General features: G+C 35.5%; 1 protein-coding gene across 1 annotated transcript in view; it reads right to left on the bottom strand.

Moving 5' to 3' along the window:
• Positions 1-1,507: 1,507 nt before the first annotated feature.
• Positions 1,508-21,509, bottom strand: part of FANCB (FA complementation group B) — a 29,879-nt gene continuing 9,877 nt past the window's right edge. Inside the window, exons 3-10 of the mRNA XM_036742999.1 lie at positions 20,219-21,241; positions 17,350-17,502; positions 16,632-16,727; positions 10,962-11,090; positions 7,892-8,058; positions 6,539-6,978; positions 6,199-6,436; positions 1,508-2,053 (exon numbers count right to left, since the gene is read on the bottom strand). Coding sequence (XP_036598894.1) covers positions 1,627-2,053; positions 6,199-6,436; positions 6,539-6,978; positions 7,892-8,058; positions 10,962-11,090; positions 16,632-16,727; positions 17,350-17,502; positions 20,219-21,241 — 2,673 coding nt within the window. The 3' untranslated portion in view covers positions 1,508-1,626. The remainder of the gene's footprint in view (positions 2,054-6,198; positions 6,437-6,538; positions 6,979-7,891; positions 8,059-10,961; positions 11,091-16,631; positions 16,728-17,349; positions 17,503-20,218; positions 21,242-21,509) is intronic.

Raw genomic sequence — 21,509 nt, forward strand, 5'->3', positions numbered from 1 at the left:
CAGATTTGGAGAGTCAATTAAATATTTCTCCTCTCTGTAATTTCCTTATTCTTTTCCTAATTCTCTGGTTTACTCCTCCCCTCAAATTTAAACATTGAGTACATGATATTTTAATTTATATAGTTCATGTATTTCATGTGGACTCATGGCAGATCTTATCTTGTAATTCACATTGTTTTCTTTCAATATAGTATCCTAATCTCATATTATGCAGATTTTTCCTATTTTCTCCGAACTATCTTCCTTTTCATTTATGGAAAAGATATTTTCTCTTTGATATTCTATAACAGATTTATATAGTTCTTAATTCACTATGGATTCCTAAAGAAACACGGCATATTTTGGAAAATGATGACAGTCATAAAGCCTATATCAAGAAACTAAAGAAGAAGCTTACTTATGCAGGAGCAGGAGTCCCTATCCTCCTCAGTACTCAGCATATTGCTTTATACACAGTATGTACTCAAAAATTATTTTTAAAAATTACTACACTCTTTGATCATGAATAAATGCTCCTAGAGCTTAGGGGGAAAACAGCATACCAGAATTTCAAGACAGATTTCACAGCCATTTTGGTTTCTTTTAACCACCAATTGACAACTATTCCTCTCAAAAATAAATAAGAGACATTCCTGTGGCTTCTATGTTTCATTTTTCTTCTTTTCTCGCTCTTATTGCTCCAGGTGCCATTTTTTCCCAAAAGATTAGATCACAGGATAATAGATTTAAAGTTGGAAGAGATCTTAGAAGTCACTGAATTCAGACTCCTCTATAGATGAGGAAACTGAAACGAAGCCCAGAGTGGTTAAGTGATTTGACCAAAGTCACTAAGTATGACTAAAGTCACAGAGCTGTTAAATATGGGCAAAACTTGAATCTAGGTCTTTCTGATTTCAAATTCAGCACTCTATTCACTAATTTTTGCCTCTTGGAATGTCTTCATTGCTTCTTTTGAAATAAATTCGCAACTAATGGAATCTTCACTGTTACTTAAAAGCTCAAGGAGTTCAATACACTTTAAGTTGTTCTACTTGTAATTCTATATTGCTCTGCCCGGAGTTATAATTCTAAATGATTTAAAGACATTCTCAATTTGTAAGTAAATTAAGAATCACATGGGTAAACCATTTAAAATAAAACATATCTGTAGAAAATGACATTAAGTTCTTGAAGATTTAACTGACATTTTCAGCGACACTTTCTAGTTGACATTAAACAGCATCTCTCAAGCCTTTAGCTCTAAAGTTCTTATCTAGTCACTTTGCTAAGTAGATCATATTCTATAAACAAAGACATCACATTTCATGTAAATCTGACACTCATGGGAGTTCTTTACTCCCTGCAGACACTCCCTACAAAGGACTGGCTTTAAGGAATGCTTAAGTGGAATAACAGTGAAGGTTAGATGTCATGCGTGTGAAAACTTAAAACAAAAGTTAACATCATATCTTTCTACTATTTAGGGAGGGACTTTTGACAAGCTATTTTCTGTAACACCACAAAATATAAGAGACAAAAAAAAATTGTCTTTATTTTTCTAAAGGGATCACCCACAATGATGTAAAACAAAAACAAATGGAACACAAATTACTGTGGCAGTTAAATAAACATTTATGCGTATAACACTTAATAATTATTCAATTTCTGAGCAGCTAAGTCTGATTTCAGCTGAATCTCTGCTACTTTCAAAGTAATTTCTCTGTAAATAGCACTGCTCAGTGTTAGGTTCCTGGCCCACATGATTTGTTCCTTTTCCTGCTGAAGCTCTTCTCTGATCTGCTGTACTGCTTCCTCTGTGCCCGATGAAGAAGACTTTGGCATGCTGCTGCTGCTGTTTTTCTTGATTATTTCACACCTTTGTGCCAAGTTGCGGTCAACTTCAGATATCGCTGAAGAAAAAGAATTCTTAAGGGTAACGATTTCCTTCTCTAAAAACAGTGCCAACTGGTTAGTAAGGAATTCCTTGCTTCCTGATTTTGGTTGTTTTATCACACAATTCATAGGGAGAACTTGGGTGACAGCATGAAGGCACTGGAACAAAGCTGTTTGATTCCTGGAATGAAGAAAAAATATTCTATAAAAATCATAAAGTTGAGTTTTCTGTACAATGTCTCTACCACGTTACAGATTCTCAATTAGTAATTTATAACCATGTTGATATTGAAGAGAACCAACATAATATACTTGAGGCAGGCTGCTAATTAATATGAATAAGCCCTACAGGAGTAAAATCCAATTGAACCTTGCTATTCATTATCTAAAAAAGTTCACATCTTTGAAAAGTATTTTGTCTCTAACTCTGCTTCTATCCCATTTTACTCTATTAGACTTATTTGTATAAATATCTTTTAAAATATTTAAATTAGTGTCTTATTTTTTAGAAAGCTAAACTACTCATCTCTAAAAACCAGAGATGTCTTACTCTTTCAGCTTAATTAAAAGCTCAACACTTCCTTTCCCCAACTTTCTCTCACAATAAAGAATAGCAGCAAAGACTGCAACGGACAATGTGTTAGCATTAAGATGCATTAAAAAACCAAAAGCATATTAAGAACTTAGAATATAGAGTCCTTTCTTCCTTCCTTCTAAAGTGCAACAGTACCTACCATCTAGCTCAATAGATGTTATTTGGAACAGGCAATAATTTGGAATTTCAAAGTGCCAGCCCATGAAAACTTAAGCATTCATTATATAGCTTGGCTGGATTTTTGATTGTCTGCCCTCTAAATGCTTAACAAGAATTTGAAGTTGAAACCATATGCAAAGAAAACTAATGGAAAAATTCTGCTAAGCATTTCACTAAACATGTGGCGTATATGCTTAAATAAGTAAATAAAAGAATAATTAGGAACTTCAAAGAATAAACAATCTCCGTTCCTGGTGAATTTATCAGGATATCTTGTCATAACAGAAAGCTGTCATGTATCAAACATGTCATATGATAAACAGGTATTCCTTCTGGCACTGGTCAAATTCTAAAAACATACTAATAGCAGGTAATCATATGCAAACATACATGAACAATAGATGTTCAAGTAGACAAGAGTCAGACATTCTGGTTCATTTTTTCTCTATGTGGTTATATCTACTGTCATCACTGATTGCTTTATTAGTTTCAAGTGTATTTAAGAATTGATTAAAAAAAAACAGGCTTAAGATCAACCATTCCATTGACTGGGATAAGAGGTATGATCCTTTTTATTTAAAACTGAAAAATCCCATTCCCCCAACAGCGGATAGGGTAGAAGGAAGGCAAGTTTAATTTCTCTTTATTTGTTTCCTTTAAAGTTTTGTTTTAAAATGTGTTTCAAATGATGCTTTTTGTTCCTACAAAATATTCATGTGTAAACATATTCCTGTCTCCCATTCCCTGTCTAGACATCCACTCCTAGAAGGAAAGGTTCAAAAAAAAGGAAAATAAAATCAAAAAGCCAACCAGTACACATACAGTGTCAATATATGCAGTATTCCAAAATATCCACAGGACCTCAACTCAGAGCCAAGTTTAACTTAAGCAGCCTACTACAAAGGAGGAATGTCCTCTTATCAATAGCAACTTTTTTAAAAGTAATGAACCTTCTTCCCTCAATAGTCATGGGTACCTAGGTAATCAACTTCAAGTGGGATGAATGGTGAGTAAGAAGCAAAATTGTCTCTGATCTTCTCCTTAATCAAAGTAATGGTAGCTGAGCAAAGCTCTATTTTTGTTATTTTTTTTAAAGTTGCAAAATGGCCAACCAAGTTTCTTTTTCCCCAACTAGGTTATTATTTATTCATTAGTCTCTTCATATAGATTGTAGTATCTTTAATACTTTATTCAATAACCAATAAAGTTCTTTTTACTGGTTAAATTCCTTTGGAAGGTGTCTAACTGCTTCCCTTTCCTTTCCCCTTCCTTTCTTCTAAACCCTCTGCAATCTTGCTTCTGACCTCACCATTCTTTCCACCATTATCAATGATCTCTTAATCGCCAAATCCCAATTTTTGGCACTGTTCATATCACCCTCTTCTGGATACCACCTCCTTTCTAGGTTTTCATGACACTAGTTCCCACTCCTGCTTCCCCTCCAACCTCTCTGGCGACTCCTTCTCAGTCTTCTTTGCTAGATCTTCCTTCTGGTCACTTCTACTAATTGTCGATACCTTCCACATCTCTGTGCTAAGGTCTCTTCCCTTCTTCCTCTATATAATCTCATAGTTATCTCATCAGCTTCCATGGATTTAATTATCTATAAATAGATGATTTCAAGATCTATATATTAAAGCCTTAGTCTCACTCCTGAGTTACAGAGCTACATGTCCCATAGACATCTTAGACTCAACATATGCAAAACTGAACTCATTATCCTTCCCCACAAGCTCTCCCTTCTTCCTAATTTCCCTATTAAAGTCAAATGCACCACCAATGCTTCAACTACTGCAGTAGCCTGTTGGCTAGTCTCCCTTCCTCAGGTCTCTGTCCACTGCAATCCATTCTCCATTTCTCAGCCAAAGCGATCTTCCTTAAGCACAGAACCGACCAGGTCATCCCCTCTACGCCTCCCTGTACCTACAGGATCAAAAAGAAAATCCACTGTTTGGATTTTAAAGTCCTTCATAACCTGATCCTCTCCTACCTTTCTAGTCTCCCTATATTTTACTCCCCTCTAATCAACAGTGATTTAGAGCATTTTTTCATATGACTATAGCTCTGAAAGCTGCCTGTTCATATCTTTTGACCATTTAACAGCTGGGGAATGACTTGTATTTTTATAAATTTGACTTAGTTCTCTATATATTTGAGAAATGAGGTTTTTAATCAGATACTTGTTGCAAATTTCCCTCCTAGTTTTCTGCTTTCCTTATAATTTTGGTTGCATTGGCTTTGTTTGTACAAAAACTTTAATTTTATATACTCAAAATTATCTATTTTATATTTTGTAATGCTCTCTATATTTTCTTTGGTCCTAAATTCCTCCCTTATCCATAAATCTGCCAGATAACCTATTCCATAATCTCCTCATTTGCTTACAGTATCATTTTTATGTGTAATATCATTTTTATGTGTAAATCATGCACCCATTTTGATCTTATCTTGGCATATAGCAGGCCTGCACAATGTGCTGTGCACACTAAAGGATTTCCTCTACATACAAAGGATGCTTTCCTCTACATTTTTCTCTGGCTGCCCAAAATCCTTCGGCGTGCTGCAGGCCACAAGTTGTGTAGGCCTGGTGTATGCTGTGAAATGTGCACCTGAAAACTTACATGAAATGATGGAAAGTGAAGTAAACAGAACCAGGAGAACATTGTACATAGTAACAGCAATATTGTTCCATAAAGAATTGTGAACGACTTAGCTGTTCTCAGCAATACAATGATCCAAGTCAATACCAAAGGACTAATGACAAAGCATCTTATCTGCCTCCAGAGAAAGGACTGATACTGTTTGAATACATACTCAAGCATGCTATTTTCACTTTCTTTCTTTCATTCTTTTTCTTTTGAATCTTCTTGTACAAAACGAGTATATGGAAGTGTTTTACATGATTACACATGTATAACCAATATCTGATTGCTTACTATCTCAGAGAGGGAGGAGGGAGGGAAGAATAAAATTTGGAACTCAAAACTTAAAAAAGATTTAAGAAATTATTTTAACATGTAATTGGGTGGAAATTACTTATGTATGTATATTTTATTGCCCTCCATATACTCAATGATCTAGTGACACAAGCCAACTAAGCCTTTTTACTGGCTGTCTGCCATGCCTGGAGAGCATCCCTTCCTAACCTTCACAGCTCTGGCCTACTTCAAGAATCAGCTCAAATCCCACTTCTGGGAGAAGCCTTCCCCTCGGTCCCTTCCTCCTACTTCCCCTAAAGTTAGTGTCTTTCCTCTAAAATCAACTTTTATTTACACTGAATATGTCTTTTATATACATAATTGTTTTCATGATGTATCCCCTCTAAGAATGTGAGCTACCTGAGGGCAAAGAATGCATTTTTTGTTTGTGTTAAATATCTCTAGGCTTCACAATGCTTGATACATAGTAAGTGCTTAATAAAATCATGTTCACTTGACTAATAATTGTCACAAAGATCAAATTTATTTAAAGTCCTCTGTAAACCTTAAAGTACTATATAAATATTAGCTATTATTATTTGCACTTTGTAAATCTCAAGGCACTACGAAAATGTCAGTTTTAGATTAATTTACCTGCAATATATTGTTAAAATTCCTTCAAAGGGTGTTTTTTGTTTCCAGTTGAAAAGTGTCCCATGCAAAGCTCCTAGACTTTTACAAAAGAAGCTATCTGGAAATTCTTTGATTGTTTCACATTCCATGTGTCCAAGAAGCCATGTTTTCACTGAAGTCAACGTACAATCAGGTGATGTTATTTGAAAAGAAAATTTGTGAAATACTGCAAGAAGTGCAAAGAGATCTTCCATAGGTTCTATAAGAAAAAAATGACATGAACTAAAAATCTAAATTATTAAGCTTTTAAAATTTTTAGTCACCAAAAAAGATGATGTACCACGTACTAATAAAAAATTACCTTTCAAAGGTTTATTCTTCTCTGGTAAGGTTACCGAATATTTTCCATTTGAAATGTCTTCTATACTTAAAGAAAGTCTCCCACAAGGTACAGTACAGCTCTCTCCAAACCGACCACTGTTTTCTCCCCATCTGGCATGTAGCATTACAATACAACAAAAATTATGGAATGCCAAAAGTGGTGAAAGAGCTGTAACAACTGTAAATACCTGGATGCAGTCAGCCTCAGATGACTGTTCATGAAAATTGTTTTTTCTTTCCTTGCTATGAATGATCAATTTAATTCTTTTTGCCGCTGATTCAGTTTCACATGGAGATGACAATGTTGTAGGGAAAGACACCTTATCCAACTTGATCATACGGTTTTTACACTGAATAAGTGGAGGGTTGGAAATACTTGCTTGATCCATTAACAATGATAAAGTCACATCATTTAGGAATCTGTAAAAACCACAGAGATTTGTTGTAATACAAGTTCATTTTTTTAAACTGGACAAAAATGATGGAGAACTGGGCAAAGATGTATTCTGACATTTGTGGTTTTTTCCCCCTTTGTCTTACTGAGGAATGTTTCAAACTTGAATGCTACAGCACTATAATATTCATGTATTTAACCTGTTACTACTGCTCCTCTTGAAACAGACAACTATAAATATCTTAAAAGATTTTATCTTCCCAAAGACTAAGAATGGTATTAAATTCCTTAAATAAATAAATCCTTTTCTAAGACTAACCAACACCTTGATTCTGCTTCACTAATAGAGCATCGAAAAAATAAAAAACAACCCAAACTACTCCTCAACTTTATTGCAAAGAAAAGTACAATGTTAACAAGAGAATGAAATAGAAACAAAATCACTCCTCATCCTAATTACTTCCCTATTTTTCCTGAGGACTCACTCAGTTTCACAATTTCGGTCATCCTTCAATTTTCACTATCCTCCATCCCACCCTTCCCATAACCAATTGGCTGCTAAATCTGGTCAATTCTCCCTCAACAACATCTCTCACATCCATTCCCTTCTCTCTACTTACACGGCCACCGTCCTAGTCTCTATTTCATGGGTATAGGCACATTATTATTTTGATAATTCCTTTGTTTTTCTGTCCTGTCATTAACATCTTTAAAGCCATTGATATCACTGAATATCCTAAACAGATAGCATGTGACTATCTCGGTAGTACCATTATTACCCCATCGTTCTGGACCCAGAGAAACTGACTCAGCGATTTCCATCTGATGAATCACCAACCTATACTGTATGCTGTACCTAAAAATCTTAGTATTAAAAAAACTCATTCCTAGAATATTAATCAGTCTAATATGACGATATGAGAGTTTATATTAACTTACGATATAAAAGAATTCTTGATTTCTACTCCAACAACCAAGTGGTCATCCAGCACACGATACCACATCTTCTCTATTATATGTTTTGAATCACGAGATGTGTCTGACAGCTTTTCATTCAAGGAATGGGGAAGGTTTTTTTTATCACCACAGAGAGAAACAAGAACATCCTTAGAAACAAAAAAAAAAAGAAACATCTCTTTAGATCTAGTACATTCAATATAAAACAACCAGCTTATTTAGGTCCTAGAGTCTGAAAGAATTTATATTTTGTCTAATATTTAATTTCTTTAAAGATTTTCACATAGTCAGGTATGTTATCTCAGAGTGACAAAAATGAATGAAGGTAGGTAAAGGAGAAAAGGTATGAATTTTGATTACCTTTTTACTGATAAAGAAAGCTAATATAAACTGTATAAAAATACAAAAGGGATGGATTTCTTCACATAAATAATAAATGGAACCACAATATTCTAATATCCAATCCAATCTAAGACACAGGTTTTAATTTTTCAAAATTTTAGCTATCAATCTATTTTATGAAACTTACCACTAAGCTATCTCCTTTTCCACATAACAAATCTCTTTACTTGCCTAGGCCTTTCAATATATCAATGTCAAATATAACAATTTCTTAGAAGTAAAACTTTTCTTAGAAGCTAATCAGGCCTAAGATACAAAGTTATCTAAAATAAAATAGGAATGATCCTCAAGTTGTCACAAGAGTATTAAAGAATTTTTATGTTAGCCAATAAGGCTCTATGACTAGATTATTAGACATCCTAGAAATTCTCCTTCCAGGTCCTTTACCAGAAGTATCCTCAGATGGACAACATATAAGCAAAGTTAGAAGGAAGTTGCCAAGGCCCTCAGGCCATGTAAATATAAAGACAAAAACAAAATGGTCCCTACCAAAGATGTAACTTAAAAGGTTCCTGTTGGTTTCCTGGCTACTTTCTTAACTTCCTTTCAGCCTCCCAAGCCTTGCAGGCGGTTGCTTGGACCTACAAGTTCAGGGCTAAAGTGAGTTTTATATATTGATGTGATATTTTATGGTGCCTTAAAAGTCTCTGATAGTTGTCTGCGCTTATCTCTTTTAAGAATTAGTAAAAATGAACATATGTTAAATTATATTACAATACTTTAGTGATTACAATAAAAATTTCTTGAAGCAACTGTTTTTACATATCTTTGTATCCCCAGACTCTAGCATGGATCCTTCAATATAAGAGGATAAATTAACAATGCTTAATTAAAAATGTTTGTTGGACTGGAATTAACAGAATGAGAAAAGTCTGTCTCTTGAGGGAATAGTCAGGTTTGACCCAAAAGACTTCTCATGCTCCATAACTCACTTTTTGCTGAATTTGTAAGATCAACCAACCTACAAGGGTTAGAATCTAATGAAATTGCCAGAAAAATTAAGAAATTATAGTTCTGCCAACTCAAAAAAAGATAACTGTGAAAAATTACTTAAAAGATCTAGACACAGGAAACTACTTTAGACAAAATGCTCAAGGCATCTATTTATCCTACTGAAATTTCTCATCAGAATCATGATGAGGCCCAAAGGACATAATGTAAGGTTACAAAGGTTAAAGCAATTGAAAATTGAATCCTAAAAACTACTAGATGGCAAATTCATGCATTCTATCATTATAAATTCATGCATTCTATCATTATAAATCTCCAAAATTTTCTGGGCAGCAAAAAAATTTTCCAGATTGCAGATTTTTTTTTTCCTTTTTAAGACTTCTGAATTTAATTACATAGATTATAACTGCAGAAAGCAAAAACAGACTACAACATTTTGGCAAAACAAAGAAGCTTATAAAAACATGACTGTAAGTAATTTGGATTCACATAGTCAGCAACTTTACTTCTCAGGAATTATGATTAAAATCCAGAAGAGTAAACAAAAAGGGATACAAAAGCAGTCAAAATGGCCCATGTACTAAAGCTGCTCCAAGTAAGGGTCCCTCACTCAGAAAAAATTTTACTCTCTTTACACAATCCTAATATGCTTGTCTTTTTTTTTTTTAAGAAATGTTATTGCTGTGTTTTGTTTTTACATCTCCTACAGTTCCCAATATATTACTTTCTCATATCCCTCCCTGAGAACTATCCTTTAAAATAAAGAAGAGGAGTAAAAGTTCAGCAAACTTAAACAACAACCTACTGAAAAAATCTGATGTTTACATGCATGCTTGGTTTATAAGCCAATAAGAGATTTAGAAACAACAGAAATTAGAAGGTCGGAAAGTGGTGCTTATAAGCAAGCATACTAATAGCATCATGACAGCTAATAGCCAAAAAAGATACATCAAAATAATAAAAGACAGACACAATAAAGAAAAAAAAACACCAGATCATCTTGGGCCATTTAGCACAAAGGCAAATGAACTTATAGCCCCTGAAGACATCATTATGTCATCACATAGCATAATAACTGATGTTCAAAATGATGTTCTTGAGTAATCAAGAATAAATTTCGGTTAGTTTATAATTTTAAGAAGACAAAGAAGTGCAGAATATATTTTTTTTAAATTTATTTATTTATTTTTAGTTTACCACACATGGTTCTACATAATTTTGAGTTCCAGATTTTCTCCCCTCCCTCCCCCCTCCCTTCCCAAGACGGCATGGAATCCCATATAACTACCATGTATAACTTCGCATTGATTCATTCCATTGGTCATAATTCTTCTCCACAACTTGACTAGTGTATAAATTAATTCAATGCAGAATATATTTTTAAAAAGCTTTTTTTTATGGACAATAGTTAAAAGGTTTTTTTAGTGCTTAATTGAATGACCCCTTAGTTCTCCAGTAAATCTGATTATTTCTAACAATAGCTCTCCTGAAGAAACTGCAATCACAATGTATTAATGCTTATAAGATATGTTACAAGTAAAAAGCCAACAATTGCTTTCAGTGAATTGTGCTTCTCAATCTATAAAACAATATTTTCTAATATACTCCAAATATTAATTCACCTAAATACTAGAGTTCTTTTATACATCTCAATTTTCCATCTTATAAAATGTTATAATGGTCATATGATTAATTTTACCTCATCTTCGCATGGTGGAATATATTCTTTCCCTTGAACAAGGCCTACTAAAGCTTTGCAAGATTTTGAAAGAACTCTTTCCTTAAGTAGGAGATGCTTCTGCAATTCTTGAATAGATGCCAAACCAATCTGTAAGGTTGAAGAAAAGATGTTACCCATAGTTATAATTTCAATAGAAGGTAGAAGGATTTGGTCAAAACTAAGAGTTCAAAAGTTTTATTACACCATTTTTCAAACATTTCCATACTTTAAAAAAAAAACCTTTCCATCCAATTATTCAAGTCATCTTTAAAGAATCTTTCTTAGTCAGTCAATAAGCATTTATTAAACACCTAGATGTACCATACACAGTGCTAAGCACCGGGGATACGAAGAAAGGCAAAATGACAGTTTCTGCTATCAAATAGCTCACAATCTAATGGAAATAGACAAAATGAAAATAACTATGTACAAACAAGCTATGTACATGAAAAACTGAAAATAATCAAGAGAGGGAAGGCACGAGAATTTAGAGGGATCTGGAAAACCTTCTTGTAGAAGATGAGATTTTAGCTGAGACTTGAAGGAAGCCAGGGAAGGCAAGAGGAGAGCATCTCAGGCATGACAAGGGACAGCCAATAAAAAATGTCCAAAGGGTGTAAGGGAGATGGAGTGTCTTGTGCAAAGAGGCCACTGGCCCTGGATCTAAGGGTATGTGGGAGGGTGTAAGGAGTAAGAAGGCTGGAAAGGGTTTAGAGGGGCACATTATGAAGGGCTTTGAACTCCAAAAAGAGGATTTTATATTTGATCCTGGAGGTGATAGGGAGTCACTGGAGTTAACTGAATAGGGAAGTGACACAGTCAGACCTGTGCTTCAGGAAGATCACCTTGACAGCAAGCTGAATGAAGGATGGACTGGAGTCGGGAGACACTTCTGGCAGAAAGATTAACTTGCAAGCTATTGCAATAGTTCAAGCATGAGATCATGAGGGCCTGTACCACAGTGGAACAGTATCAGAAGGGGGCATAGCTGAGAAATGTTAGGATGGTAGAAAAGTCAGGACTTGACGACTGATTGAAGTGAGAGAGAGTGAGGTGTTGAGGATGACATCTAAGTTTTGAGCTCTGGTGATTGAGAGAATGATAGTACCCACTACACTAACAAGAAAGTATGGAAGAGGGGAGGATTTGAGGGAAAATATGATGAGTTCAGTTTCAGACATGGTGAGTTTAAGATGTCTACAGGACATACAGCTCAAGAAGTCTAATAGACACCTGGAGATGCATGTCTGGAGGCCATCAGAGAGATTAGGGCTGAATGAGCCGATCTGAGGTTCATAAGCAGCATAAAGATAGCAACTGAATCCATGAGAGCTGATAAGATCACCAACTAAAATAGCATTAAAGGAGAAAAGGGCCTAAGACAAGGCCTGTGGGACATGCATGGTTAGTGGGTGGGTGGCTTGGATGATGATCAAGCAATGGAGACTGAGAAGGAACAGTCTGATAGGTAGAAGGAGAACCAGGAGACCGAAGTGTCACAAAAACCTAGAGAGAAAACAGTGTCAAGGAGAAGAGGGTGAGGGGCAGCTAGGTGGCACAGTGAGTGGAGCACCGGCTCTGAAGTCAGGAGGACCTGAGTTCAAATCCAGCCTCAGACACTTGACATACTACCTAGCTATGTGACCTTGGGCAAGTCACTTAAACACAATTGTCCTGCCCTCCCCCCTCCAAAAAAAAAAAAAAAAGGAATCCATGATACAAAAAAAAAAAAGGTACGCAACAGAGTCAAGGGCTGAAGAGAGGTCAAAAAGGATGAGATTTGGCAACTAAGAGATCACTGGTTACTCTGAAGAGAGCAGTTTTGGTGGAATGATAGGAGCAGGAGCCAGATAGTAAGGGGTTAAGAAGAGAGTGGAAAAGAGAAAGTGGAGGCACATACTATAGATGGGCTTTTTCCAGGAGTTCAGTCACAAAGGGCACAAGAGAGGCAGGGACAAAGGAGCAAGTGAGGATTTTTTTCAGGATATGGAAGACACGGGCATGTTTGCAGGCAGTAGGGAGTGAGCCAATAGACAGGAAGAGACTGAAAATAAGTGACAGAATGGGCAAACTGCTGGAGAAGGTGGGAGAGAAGGGGACGCCTTGAGCAGATGGAGAGGTTGGCCTTGGCAAGGAGGAAGATGGGGTGAAGGAGAAGACAGTGGCAGGAGGTACCTGGGGGGCAACAAGGAGAGAGGGAGCTCTTAGCAAATGGCCCCAGTGGGTTTTTAGTAAAGTAGGGGGCAGGATTCTCAGCTGAGAAGGTGGGGAGAAGGCAGGGCCCTGGGAGGTTTGGAAAAGCTGCTGTGGAGAATGGGATAGTAAGTTAATTAGGGATGTGTAAAAGGATTGCTTTGTAGCAGCAAGGCCCCAGGTGAGGGTATGTAACACACATTTAAAGTGGCCAATTAGCACAGTTTCATAATTTTCTGAACCTTCATTCAGCAGCAGATGGTGTGAGTGATCAAAAGCTGAGTTTTAGCAGGGTAAGATATGATAAAAGGGCAAGCGATTCAAGAAGACAGTGTAGAATTTAACAGGGACAGAGAAAAGATGACAGTGTTTTTAGTGCAGGAGTGATGGCCTGAAGGACTGGAGGAGACAATATGGATGAAGAATATGGTTTGGGTCTGCAAGGCAGAGAGAGAGGAAGAATGACACTAGATTGTGATGAAGTAAGGAAGTTTCGGAGTTCATGAATATGGAAGTGGTGCATTTGTGGGTGATGGCAAGATAAAGAGTATGACCATCTGTGTGTGACTGAGACATGGGGGAGGAATAGGTCATGTGAAATTAAGATGAGGAACTGTGAAGTTGTTTGAGAGAGTTATCAATATATATGCTGAAATTCCCTTTTATAAAGGCAGAAGTTGGTGGAGAGAAAGATTGTGAGAACTCACTGAGGAAAGAAAGGGAGTGTCCTGGAAGTCAGTAAACAGTAGCTACCAGAATTTTGACTTGATAATAGATATATATTGAGTGAGCCTCAAAGGAGGAGAGGTTAAGGGGAAGGAGGAATATTCCAACTCCCCTACCTCAACCAGTGAATTGGGATACTGAATAAAAGTGCAGCATGTGCTGTGGAGGACAGCCAGGGAGGTTGTGCCATCAGGAGGGAGCCAAGACTCAGTGAGAGCCAGAAAATTTAATATGAAAATTTGCTGCCCATAGAGTAGGCATTCCTGAGACATTGAGGAAGGGGTGGGACATTGAGAAGGGTGTTGGTGGTGAAGGGAATAGAAATTAGGGATTAAACAGTGAGAGACAGAGAATGGGGTTTGGACAACCAAGGGGAGTTCAGAATCACTGAGACAGCAGGGTAAGACCAGGAGGAATTTGTTAATCTTGGGAAGATTTTAGAAGGATCTGCAATATCCACATGCTTTGGCCTTAGGCAGTTCAAAGGAGCAAGTACTTGGAACTGAGGGAATGGTGTTATTTTTCCCTCCCTCAAGCAGGAAAGCAGGACACTAGGCTGGTATCTAGATGGAATGGTGTTCTTCCTCTTCTGAAAGGGAGGAGTCTGGTACTTAATAGAATGGTGTTTCTTCTCTTCAAGTAAAAAGCTGGACACAGGGAAGGAGATGTAGCATGATGGGACGGCACTCTTATTACCACAGTGGCAAGAGACTGGCACAATGGTATGGCAGCTCTCTTCTTCCCAGAAGAGGCTCAAGGTCATGCAAAAGATGCATTGTGAGATTCGACCAATTGATAACTAATGTCTACCCTAAACAACAAAATCTCCTGGCATCTGTCCTCTTCCCTCTACTTCTACCACCACCCTCTTTCAGGCCCTTATTATTTCTCACTTGGTTACCTGCAATAGATCCCCAACTGGGTGGCCTGCTTCCTGTCTTTCCCCATTCCAATCCACCTTATATAGTATTGGTTAATTTTCCTAAACTACAGCTTTGATCATATCACTATTCTGCTCAGAATCATTAAATAATTCCTAATTGCCTATAGTAAAGTCCAAATCCCTTAGCTTGACATTCAAAGACCTCCATGATCTGTCTAGTTTATTGTTCCAACCTTATTTTCCATCATCATCAACATCATTCCACTTTCCCAGACCTTCTGCTTCAGCCTGCTTATCAACATCCCACTGCTTACCTCTTTCTCTGCTATTAGTGACTTTTCCAAAAAAGTCACTACTGTTCCTGACATTCCATACACCTTTCACTCTATTTGTCACATTTTACTTCATGTATTAAATTGTTGCACACATCTTATTTCTTTTGTTAGAATGTAGATGTCTAGGAAAGGAGCTCTTGACTTGGTTATCTGTGAACTTTTAAAAATATTCTGATAACTATTTCAATACAATTCATTTAGTCTGTGCAACTGTTTATCCATTTAAAAGCCCTATTTGACATAGGGATCCATAAGCTTCACCTCTTTGCCAAAAGGAACACAAAAAAGTTAAGAACCCTTGACCTAGAGAATAAGAGCTGAGGATAAAACTAGAGGATTAAGGTCTTATTGGTCTTTGAATTCCCAACACTGCCTAGCACAAAGTCTTACACAAAGAATATACTCAATAATTTAAAAAAATAAATTACTTAAAATACTAACAAGAAGAGAATGATTAAAATACTTAAACACAAGAAGGGAATGATTCCTCCCCCCCAACACTAGTAAATGGAGAGTGAACAGCTGTAATTCCAAAATTTCTTGCCATACCACTGATTCATGAAGCCTTCTCCCCAAAGTAGCACAAATTTATTTTCCACAAGAAAAATTATAATTAAGTCTTTAGGTTAAAAATACTAAGCATTTTTATTTAAAAGGGAAAATATTATAAACATCCATTCATAATACACAAATATGAAAAAGAACTCTCCTATACTCTCATCAAAGTTCTATCACTCAACTACTGTGAGAACATCAAGACCATCAGGATAGATTAAAAATAATTTCTTAAAACATCAAATTTTCACAAAGTCTTTTCAAACAAAAATAAGTATGTATACATTAGAAAGAGGGCCTAAAATAACATAGGTCAACAGTCCCAAGATATCATGGAATGCGAATTATGAACTCTAATAATGTACTAGAAATGATGTACAGATAAAATTTTAAACCAGTTTTATAGATGGTACATGCATTGGCTCTAGTTCATCTTCTTACAAATGGTCTCAATATTCAACAAATTCATAAATTTTTATGTACTGAATTAAGAGTTGCTCAAGAAATGAGTGTTTAGCTATCAAATAAACTTTAGAACTACAATACAGATTAACTGTAAGTAGCATTATCCCTCTTTGACAGGTGAAGAAACGGAGGGTCAGGGAGGTAAAATGGTTTGCCAGTGACTATGACTAATTTGTTTTGAGGATCTATTTTAGAGTCCATAAGACCTGAGTTCAAATCTGGGTTCACTTTGGCACATACTGCATGTTTCTCTATATGCAAATCACTCAACACTGTCAGAGACCTAGGCGATTCTCTAAGACTCTAGGTCACTGAGGAGCTGATGAAGGATGATCTTGCCAGTAGGGTGCTTTCCATCCTGGCAGTTCCCTTACACCATGAAATTACCAGTCACCTTCCCCTCTACCCTCCCTTGACCTTGCCAATACTTCCATGTACACCAGGAGATAGCCACATAAGGAAACACAAAAAAAAGGAAGCTTATAGACTAACTTGCAATCTTCTTTCCAGAGCCTGGACTGTAAGAGAATAATTCTCTTGCAGGTTGTCTTCAAATAAGTCATTCTCCATGGGATCAAAAGCATCATTCTAAAAAGGAAGATACAGAGAAGTTATAAGAACTACCTAAGTGCACATAAAGTGTTTTGCTGGTACAAAGAGCTTCATATCGATTTATTTTCATAATCCTGTGAAGCCAGTAATACAAATATTATTAAACCCATTTTATGGATGAGGAAATAATGAAAAAAATCTTAGATGTTATACAGACCAATCTGAAAGTTAATCTTACAATTTCTTGACCATCTTCTGGTCACCAGAAAATAAGCACTACGATTAATATTAGTAGCATGATATACAACCATGAACCTTTACTGACAATTACTTCAATTATCATTAAGGTGCCAAAATGTGATCACTTGTTTCTAAGCCAAAGAGGGACAAATGCCCATATAATTACATTGCTACAGTAGGATAACATTGCTAATGACTAAATTTTACTGTTATTTGGATGTCCACAGTAGTTCCCTTATTTCACCTAAGATTATCACAATGAGAGTCAACAGAAGGCATTAAATAACATCTGCTTTAAATATATTTAAAAATTTTTAAACTTTCTTCCCCCTCACTATTAAACTACCAACATTTTAAAATGTGAGCAGAAAGAATATGAACACAAAAAAATTTAAAAACTTCAATAAATAGAACTTACCGAATAGTTCACATTACCAAGATCTGTTATCTTGAATGAAGTCAGACAATTTGTATTGAATGTATCATTAAAAACTAGCAACAATTGTTCAGTTCCAGTGCCAATAAAGTCATCTACCAGAACTGATTTAACTTGATGCCACTTGGATGCAACCTGCAAGGAGAATTCAGTGAGACAAAGTAAAAGGAAGATGATGGTTAGAGAGCATGAATAGCACCCAAAGCCAAGAGGGCCGCAGGACATGTTAGCAGAGGCACGGTGTCCAGAATGAGGGAGGGGACAATTCCATATTGACCAGATGCCATATGATAAATATAACATAGTTTTTATACTTCTGGAACTCACTTTTTATGACAAACACTGACAAACTGGAGTTCACCCAAAGGAAACCAGCATAGTAGGGAGATTCAAAACCATGTCATATGAGAACTGGTTGAAAGAATTAAGGATTTTTGGCTTGGAGAAGACAAGTCTTGGAAAGGGCAAGTGGGAAAGGCACAACAGCTGTCTTCAAATATTTGAAAGGTTGTCATAAAGAAGGATTATATATATAAACATCATATATGTTTTTCTTAGTCCTAAAAACAGAATTAGGAATAATGAGTAGATGTTTCATAGAGAAAGATTTTGGATCTCTATGAAAACAAAATCTTTGTTTATTAGAACTGTGCAAAAGGTTGCCTGAGGAGATAGTGAGGACACCATTCCTAGAGTTCTTTAAAAAGAGTCTGGCAGGGATACTGGAGAGGATATTCCTGTTTCAGGTACAGGGTTGGACCAGATAAATCAGGGACATTTACACTAAGTGACTTCACTGGTTCTTAGTTGATATTCTTAGGAGTCTACCAAATATAACAAATAAAAAACAACAGATATCATCTAAAAAACAGAAAATTAAGCCTGACTGGATAAGCAAATATAAGCAACTACAATGGCTTTGCAGGGGGCACTTAGTAGATTTAACAATTCATTCTTATTCTGCAGGAGTGCATGGGCTACAAAGAAGTATAACTAACTCACAGTTAAAAAAATTAGATTACATTCTTACTTATAACATTTAATATTTATCATTTATTGTCAATAAAGTTACTTTATGTACCAAAAGCAATGCAAGGTATATCATATATCTACAATTAGATATGATTTACTAAATAAACAATTTTGTATCCTTTACAAGTTTGTTTAAAAAGTAGATTAAGACGGTTAACATATTTTATGCTCTTAAAAAGGCCTTTAACAGAACTTTTAGCATCTTCAGAAGTCATGAATTTGGTTCAATTGCTATTATCACAAAGTGAGTTCTAAAGCTAGTTTCCAAGCAGTAAAAGCTTTAACTTGTTATCATCACTAGGAAAACCTACTGATAAAGTAAAAATGTGTATTTGGAATTCTCTAGCGTAAGGGTGGGGAACCTGCAGCCTTGAGGCCCTACGTGACCCTCTAGGTCCTCGAGTACAGAATCCAAACTTCACAGATTCAGTCTAAGGGTCGCACTTGAGGACCTAGAGGACCACATGTGGCCTTGAGGCCGCAGATTTCCCACCTCTGCTCTAGCATATTAGTCAATGATCTTCAGTATTAAATTAGAGTAGATTCATAGGATCCAATTTAGAGGTAGAAGAGATGGTGGATATTATATTATATCCATATATTTAATATAATATACATATGTATTTTTATATATATATACATATACATATATATATATATATATATAATTTTACAGATAAGGAAACTGAGGCCCAGGGAGCACAAATGGCTTGCTCAAGGCTCCAAAGGTAGCAGAGCTTGGCATCAGATCCATGTTGTGTAACTCTGAATTCAGCATTCTTTCCACTGCATCACACAGCCTCTATCATGCATTAAATGAATAAGATGCACAAGATCACAGCATGTTCTGTGTATTTTGCCTTTTTTTCTGGGACAAAGGAGAATATGTATATGGCATACCTTACATTGCTTTTGGGACATCATCTTGGCAGGGTGGGACCTGCTTATAAAATGCCTAGTTTAATACTACACAAGAATACCTTGATATTAGGTGTACTGGAATAGGGGAAAGTGATACACAGGTAAGAACAAAGCAGAAGGAGATCCCAAACATACAATTCTACCTTTCTGTATCTCTAAACACCCATGTAGAGGAGAGAGACTATTTTTAGCAAATATCCAAACCTTATGCTAAAAAACATGGAGATGTGCAGATAATCATTATATAGGTATACTAATCTTGACCATCATTTTCTAAACAAAACAAAATAGTGAAAATGCCCCTAGCAAAGTTTTGGAAAAGTATTAACACTAACCAATATAACAGATTGCACAATAAGTTTCTTTAGGTTTCCATAAAGTGCCTTATATTCAGAGAGCATAGTAAAATAAATAAACAACTCCATGTAAGCTGATCATTTATTTTGAGCTGGACATGTGATTCACTTTGCTCTTACAGAAACTATAACATAGTTTCTATGATAGCTAAATCCATATGATATTTCCTTATAAATAAAAAATCCACCATCTTATAAATAATAATGAAATAAATATAATAAATATGTTTATTATTATAAGTACATTACCATAGTGTGTTATTATAAAAAAATAAAATAAAACAATAAAATAAAATTCATCTTATAAATTAAAAACTTGGAAATCGTAGTCTAAATTCAATGCCCAACTAGTTATTCTTTTTTTAAAAAGGGTTTTTACCTATAAAACAAATATAAGCAGTAAAATAAACAAGCAGGTAGCATTTAAGTAAAGATATGAAAGCCATGTAACAAAGTAGATAAAATTGATGCCCGAGTTTTTCTTTTGAAGAGGCAAGCCCTTCATTGAAAATACACTAAGATATACTCTATAGTTATTATACCTGAAAGCTTTTTTTCCAGATGGCACAAACATCACCGGACTTAAATGATATAATACAGAGTAAGTCTCCACCATTTGAAGTCATAACTTGTAATGCACAGGGATCCTGAAATGGAAGCTGGCACATATTTTTAGGGACACCATCTTGGAACCAAATAAGCTGATTCTTTTGAGTTAGAACAATCAGTGAAATTCTTAACACAGTATTCACTACTTTAGTTGCACAAATATGTATACAAGTTACCACACTGCCATAAGCATGAGGCAAAAAATATGCACCACTTAGTATTTTTTGATTTTCAATAGAATAAGCATAAAATTCAGTTCCCCAAACTGCATAATCTGACTTTGAAGATCTCTGGCTACTTTCTCTTTTAGTGGAATGAGGTTCTCCTACTCCAAATAAAATAGTACCTAGATTTTCAACCTCCCCTGCCCACTTGATGGAAGAAAATTTAACTGGAGCACTGACAATTGTGTCATTTTGGGAAGAAATATAAAAGGAAGTTTTGTTACGTCTCCACAAGACTGATGGGCCATTAAGTATCTTTATGTCATCCTTCATCTCATAGTCTAATGTAAAATTCACTTGCTGTTCAAATTCATTAGAACTGTGAAGTAACAATAAAAAATATTTAAAAACACTTTTCTTTTTGTTTCTTCTTATCAAAACACAAGGGAGATTAATTCCTGTTCTGAAGTCTGCTGTACAGCTGCAACAAATCATTTCAAAACTTGAGTGTTCTCCATGCATGCTAAATATACCAGTGGACTTCTGAATAAATGTTCTTGTGCTTCTATTAAATGTCATTCTTCTCACATGTAATTTGGATGTTTTTTCAGTCCCTTCTTCTGCCAAGTCTCCTTGTGACAGTTGAAAAATAAGGACTTCCCCATTGTAAGATAAAAGCTTCTCTTGCTCATTAGATGACATTTCTCTTCTGCTGTTGTCTTTCAACAATACAAGATCTTTATGTGAATTTGATTTTGGGGTGCAAACTGCTCCAAAGAGGATGATTCCAAACTTAAAAAAACAAACAAAAGAAATGTTGACATTAATTAGGAAGATTGTTTTTAAAAAGAATGTTATGCAACGTTCACATTTACCACAAAAATAAGAACCATAAAGTTGTTGATGTAGTTTCTTTCTTAATCATGGTTTTTAAACTTTGATTAGAATGCAAACTGACAATCAGAAAATGATCTATAATATATGAATAGATAAGCTTAGGGAAATGGAGTTTAGTTCCCTAAGAATTTTAACATACTGGTATTAAATGGGGCTACAACTA

This window comes from Trichosurus vulpecula, chromosome 2 (assembly GCF_011100635.1).
Source record: "Trichosurus vulpecula isolate mTriVul1 chromosome 2, mTriVul1.pri, whole genome shotgun sequence".
Taxonomy (NCBI): Eukaryota; Metazoa; Chordata; class Mammalia; order Diprotodontia; family Phalangeridae; genus Trichosurus; species Trichosurus vulpecula.